The sequence below is a fragment of the Manduca sexta genome, chromosome 17, assembly GCF_014839805.1.
Source record: "Manduca sexta isolate Smith_Timp_Sample1 chromosome 17, JHU_Msex_v1.0, whole genome shotgun sequence".
NCBI lineage: Eukaryota > Metazoa > Arthropoda > Insecta > Lepidoptera > Sphingidae > Manduca > Manduca sexta.
The window spans coordinates 4,505,905-4,518,070 of record NC_051131.1 but is presented as its reverse complement, the minus strand read 5'-3'; the positions used below and the strand labels follow the sequence as shown (position 1 = coordinate 4,518,070).

General features: G+C 34.9%; 1 protein-coding gene across 14 annotated transcripts in view; it reads left to right on the top strand.

Moving 5' to 3' along the window:
- The first annotated feature begins 87 nt into the window (after window positions 1–87).
- LOC115445150 (restin homolog) overlaps window positions 88–12,166 on the top strand; it is a 53,534-nt gene continuing 41,455 nt past the window's right edge. For 6 of the 14 annotated variants that reach the window (XM_030171295.2, XM_030171293.2, XM_030171291.2 and 3 more), the window contains exon 1: window positions 89–981. In XM_030171295.2, the coding sequence (XP_030027155.1) occupies window positions 753–981 (229 nt within the window). In that variant the 5' untranslated portion in view covers window positions 89–752. Of the gene's footprint in view, window positions 982–12,166 lie in introns of all 14 variants that reach the window. The other 8 variants (XM_030171292.2, XM_030171288.2, XM_037439613.1 and 5 more) reach the window with 5 other exon arrangements.

The following is a 12,166-nucleotide window of genomic DNA, read 5'->3' as shown; positions in this document are numbered from 1 at the left end:
TTTTATTACGTGTTTTCTTTAAAAATAAAAAAAAAATAATGTCGAATTTTTTATAAAATAAAAGAAACAAGTAACGAAACGAAACGTAATTTTGAAGTTTTGAACGTAATGAGAGGACGGTCGCCTTCCAGTTTCTTGTGTATTTGTGATTGTTTTATGTTTCGTTTATAATTATATAGCGGGCTTGTTATTTTACGTACTACGTATATCGTATCGAATAATTTAAAATAGTGTTTAAATATAAATTTATGTACTGTAAATAATACGTGTGCAGTGATAGTGATAACGTCAACGGTCAAGCTCAGCTGGTATCAACGAGCGGTAAAATCTCTCGAGTTTTTCTTTGAAGCAGCACTTTTCGTGCTCTATTTCTTCAAGGTATGCCGTTAAATATTGCATTATGACACGCTTGTTTTAAGTATACACACAGTTTTATATGTGGAAAGGGAGCATTGCATGTGCTGATTTATTAACACATGTGATGAAATTAAAAACGAACATATGATACGCGCGACTTTTGCAATTTTTGTTTATCATTGTCCACAATAATAACACGAACTGGCCGTGATCCAGATTTTCCATCGTGTTATTGCGCGGGAACTTGAGATATTTTCGTACTCTATTAGTCGTACGATGATTTGAGACGCGACGTTTTTTAAAATATATCGCTATAAGTATAATTTGGTATAAATAATGTAAAACGCACGTAACGGGTCGGAACGGTTATTAAGTGTTAAAAAAGTGAATATAAAATGAGTGATACGCAAGATGTGCCGGATTCTGGACCGCCACTGCCAGCTCCGGCCTCCGTGGCGTCCTCCGACACCACGTCGACAACAAGCACAGCTACCACGAACAAGGCTGACTCCACAAGACCTTCCTCTCTGCCGAAACCCTCAGGGTTAAAACCACCAACGAAAATTGGAAGATTATGTTCAAACTCTGCACCGAAGCCAGCCGTGCCTATCTCTCCTAGAACTGGTGAGTCAATCTTCTCATTGTACTTGAATAAATGTTACATTGCATTTTTAGAACACTGGATAAGGTTATTTAGGTTCTAAACTCATATTACAATATTTTTATTAATAATACAAACTGCACTTGATTTTACATTTGAGTTAAGCTAGTGTATTATACTTTGTTGGGTGTTTTTCAAACTTTCAGACTTTATAAATAGCTATATTGTTGTGCTACATGCATCAATTAAATCATCTATGTTGAATACTATAAATGTTTCTTCCATATTATTTTTGTTGGGATTGTTTGCAATTTTAATAGCTTTCATATTGACTGCTATTGGATAAATGAACTAAATTTATCTCTTTAAAAAAATTCTGCACTAGTAATTTTACATATTAAATTTGCTAAATGATTTGTTCATTTCTAAATTACATTTATTAATTTAAAGGATCTATAATGCTAAATGAACTTAGTTCATCTATAGTATTATAAGAAGATCTAATGTTCCTGCACTCATATTTGTTGATCTTATTATTTTGTGGGATGATCCACTTTGAACAGATGTATATAAATGGGTTAAGAAGGAACGTAAACTATTCTTAGATCACATTGCATTGATGATTTTATATCGGATATATATACTGTAATCTTTTGGTGCTTACAATATTATTTCTATTCATTGTGCCATAAATACAAATAATTTTCATTCATTCTTGCTACTAGATCTATTTCATTGCCAAACTACAATTACATAAGTTACAATGAATAGACATTCTAATTTCTTGAGGAAGAAATCTATTCCCTAGATATGAGGCAATAAAAAATCTATTCTATTATACTATCATTTTATAAGCAGATTAAATATGTACCGAAAATATTATTGTAACAAAATGAAACTGTAACATTTTATTACTGATGTTACACAAATATGAAACAGTTGAGTTGTATTGCAATTGAGGATGTGTTACATCACGCAAACCAAAAAAGGTTGTTTGTGAATGCATTATGTTGCACTTTGCATGCTAAGTACGTAATTCCCCTATGTGTTAACATATTTTGAAGATAAGGAAAGTAACAAAGCAACTTTAGGAATATATGCGCGCCGCGTTAGGTCATCGCGGCTTATTATATCGATGAGGTGCTCAAGTCGCGTGACCTCAGTTGAGCCCGTTTTATTGGATTATGTGCCAGATATACGAAAATATTGGACCTTGGATGTATTCAAACTAGTTTTAGACTAATTAAAACTATGTTTCATTAAATACCTAGAGGTGTCCACTTAGTATAGTAGGCTCGTTTCCAGAAATGGGCCAGTACTTATATTATACCGATTCTAGGGTTATTATTATTATTATTAAGTATATCAACTAAGTGCTTAGTTGAATAAACGTAGCATTCGTCGATGCCATGATTTCTAACGTTTGTTTGGTAACGTTTATATTTTATTTTTATTGCGGAAACATTGAAGCGTTTCGAATGAAAGTAACCAAAACATTTTGTCGTATTCTTTACTTTTATTCTTGTGCCTTGGACAAGTTTCACCTGAAACTGTGTCTGATGGTTGATTCGTGTCGACCCGTGACTGTAGACTATCTATTGTCGGTGTCCAATTCATTGCAATGATCATCGTTTTCACTTTACCTTGCGTGATATAGCACATTTAATGTGCCATAAGTGTGTGTGTTTAGTTAAAAAGCGAATCAATCTAATCAAACACATTTCGACGAATGAACACTCGCCTATTCTGATGCACACGTGCGGGACTCTTGACTGGCAAAATTATAATTTTATAGCACTCAGTAATTTAATGACTACTTATGTGCTAAATTATACAAATATTCCTTAGTAGATAACGAAATTCCGCTTAATTTATGTACCTTGGTACGCCGGCGAACGAATACAGAATATTTAAAAAGACTTCCAATTGTGATGCAAATGGTAAACGGCTAATGTTATTTTCAGTCGCGGCGTAAAACGCGGCAGTTGTGACAAAAGGAAAAGTTGTCGGACGGGTGGGTATCACATACATAACTACTGAATACCGCTGTAAGTGTAGTATGTATGTAACAAAACACACATGCGTAGTGTTTGACAACATTGCAAAGCATGTTTGCCTAATCCCTCTTCTTAGAATTGCGTTATCTCTTATCAGTTACACCAGAGCTGACCCTGACATGTTTAATATAGTATGTGTGTCGGCATTGGCCACAGGTCCTCTCGCAAAAAATTAATAACCCAAGATCCAGTTTTGAAAAGTAAACATTGTTTATTGTTTTTACGAGTGATCATAACGTCGGCAAAAACTCGACTCCTGTTACTTGGTTACGTTGTATACCGGTTCTCGATCGAACTTCGAATCGAACTGTTTTAAAATACAATAACTTTTACATACCTTTGCTATATATTCACTTGAACACAAACTTTAAACATAGATAGCGTATATACGATTAGATAAAAAAATTGGTTTAGAAATTAAAAATTATATTTAATTTAAAGTTTTAATTGTTTATTTTTTCATTGGTCTAATCCTGACCTATCGAATCTAGAGTCTCATTGGCTATACTTACACTATTTAGCCAATGAGACCCTAGGTTCGACAACCAAGACATGGAGGCCCAAGTGCGGATTATTCAACTTCACATACGTGCATTGACCAAGAGTTCGCATTTAATCTTAATTTAATGCTCGTCCTCTTTAGTATCAAGGTACGGAAATAAATCAGCTGAAGTGTGGGTGCACCATGTACTGGATTTATCTGAAGCAACATTTTGGTTAAATCGTATATTCTACAATATTTGCTGTTGCAAGTTCTACAATCAAAAGAAGAACGCCTTGAATTTGCAATTTGTTTTGATAGTTATTTATTACCGGTTATCAAACCAATAAAATAATCCTAGCCGGATTTGACCTTATCAACACGAATCTTTGGAATATATTTACGCAGAGATTTATCTTTCCTTCAGCATTGCGGTCGCGCTAGGCAATGCTCGCAGTCTCTCAGTTTTAACAAGCAATTTCCGCATAGCTGCGATGCAATTGTTTCTTGGCCTTTACAAATCAATAGAGAAATAGCGAATGCTCAGGTATCGTTGATTTGCATCAAAATATTTTGAAAATCGTCGTGACGATGGTGTCGCTTAGATGTAAATCTATAAAATGATTGTTCATTATTAGATTTTTGAAACCAGCATCTAAATCCTATGCATGGTCGCTTCTTGGTTCATTATTTTTAATATACCTACCTGAGAATATTACAGGATGTATCTATTTATAATTGTAACACGAAATTAACAAACAGTTACCCAGCATTTACAAGCAATTAAATGCTAAGCAATTTCCCTTGAGGTTTCAAGGGTGCGCAGTTTAAAGTTTCGACAGCGTGTAACATTGCGGAATTTACTTTACGTGACTCAAAAATCGCATTTTCGTGTATTGTTTTCTGGGCTAACGAATGCGTTTAACCATTGTTAGCAATTCACTTTCTCCGTAGAGCGCGCGTGACGTACAACCGCGGTTTGGCGCCATTGGTCTTTCTGCCCCGTCGATTAAAACCGTCTTACTGTAATAATTTTTTCAAAATAACAGCAAAAAATAACGACTATCACGATGATAGAAGCGCGCGGTTATTATTTTTTATGATAGGTAATTTTTTCGGTTCTAATATTACACAACACACAATTACTCGAAAGAAATGAATGTGCCGATTAAACGCGAGTGCTCACGTAATGTATGTTCAATAGTATCGACATTTCGTAATCCTGTTAAAACACCCTATAAAGTTCTAATCGGTTGTCTAGTCGCGTCTGGGCTTAGTGCTTTAATGGCTTCATAATAGATGTAAACTTGCATATAGGTATAAAAATGTTCCCTATAGAAGTACTCTGTACAGCTAATAGGCAATCCTAACACGATGTAGGCCCATCGGCGATCAATCTAAACTGCCATTTCCTCTATGGAAGCGGTGCCGTTACCTTTGCGACCTCATTCGCTTCCCGTGACCACGGGTCATAAAGAGCGACGTTTGCCAATTTGCAATATTGTCCGTTTACGTAGTCAATTTTATGATGCAATCTTTTATCGCTTTTTATTTTATTACGCGTATCCGGTAAATGGGATTAAACGCCGCAAACGTAATTGAGTCATCAACTTTCATCAGTTCATTATGACATTAAATAGATAGGTGGTTCAGAACACTCGATATTTATAATTACTTTATCAAGAGAGTTAAGTTGCGTAGGTAATATGCCTTTCAAAACTTACGTAAATATTGATAATAGATTTTGATCATAATTTCCATGTTATAATAATTACAAACGGTAAGCATTATGTAATCGTTATCGGAATTTCATTGGGTGCTCTACATTAGCCTATTATCGCACGAACTGGTTGTGAAGACTGAACGTTAGCTCTTATTGTCGGCGGATGCCCACGTGCGAACGACAATTTCCAAACGTGTAATTTGAGCCCCACTTAATGACAAGTTCAGCGGCCATGTTTTGAATTCATCGCGACGAAAATTGGCTTGACACCCACCTATGTGCACCCACTGAATTAAAGATAAACAAGTATAAACAAAACTTTGAGTATTTCTAGAATGTACCGTAAGATAAGTAAGAGCATTGCAACTGGAGAGTGGTGAACAATATTGAAACTATTACGGATAAAGATATTTTGCAATTTGTATTATTTGTTGACATCGTTGTTATCGCGATATAGTATAGATAAATGTATCGCGTGTCAATTGTTACTTTATAAACAAGTAACATTCTTCGGATATCACGATGCAGACTGCACGCTCGACTCCGAACAATCTAATCTCAAAACTCATCACGTTCTATAAACCAGCCTTAACTTGGCATAGTCTTTCGTAACTGTTAAACAATGTTTATAGACAAAATTGTTTAATGAAATATCTTACAATTGTAAATTAAAACAATATGAACCACACGGGTTACAGACTAATCGTGATAAAGGCTGAAGTACTCCTCATAACTCCAGCAACAAATCAGTACTCGCATAACTTCTATACGAAATTCATCATAAATGTGGAATATTTGAAAAGAATTATTTGTGCATTAAATTTTTTCTTAATTTCCTTTCATTCGTGAGAGTACCTACTATAGTCGGCCGCATCGATCAATTCCCGTGAATGACATTTGGGGGTCAGGGTGGCACCGGCCATTTGCGTTATTGTGCCGTGGATGCAAAGTGCGTGATGAAAACACATTCCATTTGCGAGTAAAAGTTAACTCTTTTAGCGTGCAATCAATCACTTGTACGATTTATAGGTGTTGCATTTAGGTTTGTCAACTGTTAGATTGCTGTTATAAAGAAATATTCGAAAGTTACCCACGCATGCCTTTGCTTTATACTGTTAAAATTATTTGTATAATTTGTTTTTATTTTGTTTTATATACGTACGTAAATATAAAAAAGCTGAATAACGGGTAAGTGGCTCACTTGACAGTAAACGAAGATCTCTGTCCTATAACCCAAAGAAGACTCTTAGATGGTGGGTTTAGGGAAAGGGGGTATTTTTGCGCCTTTGTTTATTACTGATGTATGAAATACAATTGTTCAAGTTTGTCATTTAAAAATGATAAATGAATTACTTACACTCGGTACGTCTATGTAAACATTGTGGTTTCGAGATGTGGTCATAACTATTCTAATAATAATTGCTTGCTCATAGCTTTAGGTTTGTAGTCTAATTAGAAGTCAAATTACACGGCGACACAATTTTCTAAATGAGGACATTTAAAACTTTTTAAAATTTGAATTACTATAAATCCTTCAAAGTTGATGGAGTGACTCTGGACAATTTAAAACTGTGTCTAAAACATTAAAAAATTGCAACAATTCCTCATTCGTTTCTCATTCCTTATAATTATCTCAAACCAGCTAAATCGGATCAAGCGTACTGTTAATTGATAATAAATTAGTTCAATAATTGCGGTTAACTGCCATTGTATCGGTTTCAACGGTACCATATCTTACAAATGACAACGTTGAGAAACCCTATCCATCCAGAATCTAGATGGCGGATGGTACTTGCAGTCAGTACTCCAATCACTACTGACCACTCATACTAATATGCCTCCGAGTTTCGCCAAGTGTAGAATCCTGCAACAGGTTGTCGGCCTTGCTTCCATCGTAAACATTCTAAGTTGTGATAGGAAAACGTTTACACACGTTGTTTTACCGGCTAGTAAAATGTCAATATTATACAGTCGCACTTGAACAAATCGTTTGGTTACGTGCCACTCGCGTTATATTGTTTTAAATGTGAGTGGAAACATCGTATAAATATTGTTCTAGATGTAACTCGTGGCCCAATTCGAATACTGTTATAACACTAAATTCTATAAGGTGTGGATACTCTACAGTTTGCGTCTTCGTGTATAGGACAGATAGTCTTTTATGGACTTTAGATTTACTTGTATGAAGGCTTTTCAGTTTAATGTTATGTATGATTTGAGAATCAAATTGACTTAAGACAATTCTGATTTAAGGCCTCCCTTTAATGTGAGAAATTTATGCTGGCGTAGCCGCAAGGTAAAGGTAATTAAATTTATAATAAAAAGGAGCTTTTGTACACAAATTAGTCCAAAAATATTACTTTGGACAACAATAAAAAAGGAACATTATCGTAACTTAAAATAAAATGGAAAACGTTATGCTCGAGTAAACAATTACTCATTTGTGCTATTATTTCATTACAACGGTAGCAACAAATATCAGCGCTCGGTCAGTAAAAGGCATTTGCGAAATCCTTTCAAATAGCTATTTATCTATTAACATCTAGACATAATTAAGTCATAAGATAATTGTTACATAACCATCACAGTTGTGTCACGCTATCGGATTTAACCAGAAACAACAAGGTGAGATCATAACAGTGACATAATTTCGTCACTGCCTCGTGTTTAATGTGAATCGCGTTGCTTAATTAAACAAACAATGTGAACTTGATGCGGGGACAAATTAAGCAGTTTTGGTGTGAAAATATATTTTTTATGTGTTTCACGAGTTTGTTTTTTTGTGTGAATTAAAAATGTCACTCTACAATCTCAACATTTTATCGCTCTCTATACTGTCACGGAATTGTGATATTATCATTGGCTTGGGTTTTTTTTACAGGCATCACAAAGTTTCCTCACTTCACGTGATGGTGAACGGAGTATTGATATAGAGCAGCTATACTCTAAGTGTGTTCCGCGGAACCCTAGGGTTCCGTGATATCTCTGTCGGGGTTCCGCAAGAATTTAGAAAAAAAAATCAAAACACCTCTCTCTGGTCGCTCCGCGGCCGCGCGGAGACAAGACGCTATGAACGTTATTTATTTATTGATTTGTATTTGTAGAAACATGTGTTACAATAGCTGCTACAATATCTTATAAGTTTCGTATCAACTATTTTATACTTGTACAACCCGTTCGCTCTAAGTTTGCCGGTCTGTGGAATGCGCGTACTCTCCCCCACGTGACAACAAAACTTATAATGTGTCATAGTTTTACCCAAATATGCACGTACACAATTTTTATTGTTACAATTAAATAAAAAATATTTTTATATTATATTTTGCTGACGCTACTTTTCGAACATCATACCTATCGCCAGCGCCAAACTTAAAACGAGCGGGTAGTATACTTGTGAGCGCGCATATAAAAACAATTGTTTTATTGTAGGGTTCCATCAAGTATTTTGCTTCCCAAAAGGGTTCCGTCATTTAAAAAGTTTGAGAACCACTGATATAGAGTGTCTACTGACGAGAGATGATTATCCCTCGTCAGTTGACAGAATTATGCCGGCCGTCCTGTATAGTCGTAATCTACACCAGTAACAATTCTCTCGATGCAACTGAAATAGAGTTCAAAGACTTGACAAGTTGACGTGTAGAGCTGGTCACATGAGTAAGGATTTTGTGCAACGAAGGTCCAACTCCGAGTTTGTCCTTAGTTTCCTTTCCTTGAAAGAACAATATTGTTATCGCTTTTTTAAACAACTTTCGGAGTAAATCATCCATATTATAATTTAGCATTCTACGTCTCGGTACCATATCATCATATTACATATTAAGACAAACATAAACAATATTGCAAATGATATGGTATGTGTGTATGTATAGAGACTCTTGGGAACATTAAATGAATTCATTAAGACTAATTTATGTTCATTACTTTACGACGTATAATTCGTAATTGTTTTAAGTTACAAAACATATGTAATAAAGGACAACTTGTTTAATGAAGTAATTGTATTAAAATATTTCAAAATTTATTGCAGAAGTACGAATTTATCGAGTTGTGACTTAACACATTAGTACGGATTTCCTTTTTCTTTTTTCAATTCCGCTTATCACACTCGGATATGGAATTCAGGGTTTGGCAACTGAGATACAAATTTAATTAATAACATTAATTAAATAGGAGAGTTCATTAAAGCAATTAGATGATTGGAATAATTTATTTACAAATTTTCTCGGGAATTTCACATTATTTTCCATTGTTATAGAAAAATAAAACAACGATTTTATCGTTTATGTTTGATGTTTACATTTTATTCCAGTTTGTTTGCAGGCGTCCGATGATTTTCGCTGATAATACAATGGAATTCCCAGATGTGTTTGAATGCAGCGGATTCTTTATTCGTTTGTTTTAATTTTCATGCTGGCTGAATGTTATTAAATGATGAATGCGTGTTTACCATCCTTGAAGTTTCTAGAATTACGCAGTTGAGTATAATTACCTACCCGTAGGTAGATGGGTTACTAAGGTTCAGTTAAAGAAAATCGTGACGTACATTGGTCTCAACAATTCAAGGTCGCTGTTGCATTATTAATGTCCGCTAGTGATATCATTCTTGTACCTACACTGTTTTCATTCCCAGAACGAAGTATTAAAACGCCAACGGAATTAGGCTTTTAACACAGTTTGGTATCGATTTGTAATGTTAATTCATAACAATTTATCCAGTAAAATGTCGAATATAGAAAATACCTCATTGACGACGCTCAGTATTTGCTCTATTGTCAACATGCATAAATATTGAATATACCTACTAATACTGATGTGCAGGATACTTGGCTAGCAAGCGACTATCTTATATAGTGAAATCGACATCATAAAGACTAAATATGTATGTAAATACAAGAATACATGCCAGCATAATCCAAGCGACCACTACAAAAGCCAAGTCTCTCTTAAATTATACTGCGCTTCTTCCTCCCGCGCTCCCTTACCAGGGAAAAGGCAGCGCAAAATGACTACGTGTTCAGTTAATGTAACAAGGAAAGAAAGGTTCCATTATCTCTAGACACATAGTCTTTAATTTTCATCATTTTATGCCTCATCTGTTGAAGAATTTACTATTTATTTTGTTTTGTAACTAACTTTCGATTACGTTACGTCAGTTGCATTTCTAATCCAAAGTATTTGAATGCAATCTATTCTTAAGGTGCCAAGCCTACTAACGATCGTGTTTTAAACGTGACCCGAGTTTCCATTACTTGAGAAGGTCAGGCACAACCGCCGCACACAATCCTAGAATATTTACCGTTAAGTACACAAGATAGTTAAACAATCCAAGTCATGTAATATTAGGGCTGACGCATATTAGTTATTTATCCAAGTGCCAGATATAACAAGAGCGAAAGTTGTTTCCTGCTTATAATCATTTAAAATTAAAAACTTTATCTAATTAACATACGTATCTCCAATAGATATTGTGTAATCTCTATGCGCTTTCGAGTGGAAAGCAATTTTATCCCTTATTATAATAATAATTAAAACTGTTTGACTGATAAAATTACTCATAAGTTATGCTTAATCCCTCTCCTATTTCTTCCGATCCCAGATGAGACAATTGTGGAACGTCTAATCGTTATTATATGTAATGGAACCCATGATAATTAACTTACTGTCCCTGATTTTAGAATTCAGTCACACTAAATATTAGTATACCTAACCAGGCTATAATCGCATTCTTACCCTCATGAATCACTTGAAGTCGCTCTATTTCTATGGCAGTAGACGGAAACGCTCTACATCCACAACGTATAATAGAACAGAAAACCATTACGCGGTTTCCTGTCTGCCTCCCTGCGATGGCTAGACTGTAGACGCTTGTCGGGTTTCCACCCTGATAGTGGATATCCCACGTACGCGAACAAAGCGTTGCGCTCCTACATTTATAATGCCAGTTGCCTACGAATGGAATTCCCCGGCGGCTGGTGTGTTTCCCGTTTACGATAACTTTGATGTTTCAGACTAGAGACGACAAACATTCTAGGCTTGGTTGGCATAGTTACTTTGTATTCTGATGAAGTGGTTATGAAATAGACTATTCAGAATAAAAATGTGCAATGAGAGAGTAAAAGTATTTTAGAAATAAGGAAACTAAGAAAATTGTCTATTCACTGTCAACTCTTTGTGGCTGCAATCTTCAAAGTCATAAGTCCAGTTAGATAGAATGTTTTTGTGTTTGCATTGAAACTTAATTGTTGCAACAACCTCTTGTCCCTTTACCGCTTTTTTTGCAACCATTCTCCTTTTCGCGGAAGAACATTCCTAACAAGGAAATGAGTAGTGAAATAAAAAGTTTGTTAAAAGGAACCAAAATTCGATGCAAATCACGTTCTGATGTAACTCAATTCTGCGTTACATTGCTAACATCCTGGTCTTTCACCTGAGTGTTACCTGCCTTGTGATCCGATATTCCTGTAACTCTAGTATGTTGAAATCATTACTGGAAAGTGTTCCGGTCTGGTGGGTCCGCGCAGCTGTGGAAAAATTCTTAGATGTAATATCCAGTGTTATTTTTACAATGTGATTTATTGCAATTTTTGTATATACGCATGTTTTAAAAACTCTGCCCTTTAAATGCTATAAGTTATTGATATTTTGTAAATTTATCTCTAACTATTGTACGTCAAGCAAGTTTATAGCAAAGCTAAGCTTTTTAATGAATACATGTTTAGATAATATTTAAGTTACTGTAGCTATCTATCAGACTTTAACGGCTTTTGCGTGATTACTGCCCGTGTTTTCCTTTCATTCAAAGTCTAGAAACTTGTCCTTAAATGGCAATAAAAAGGTCATTGCAACACAAGGTTTGAGCAAATGGCAGATATTACTTTGTATCGTTCTGTTTTTAACATATTATAATGCTATTTTAAAATAACTGATAAGGAAATAATCAAAACATT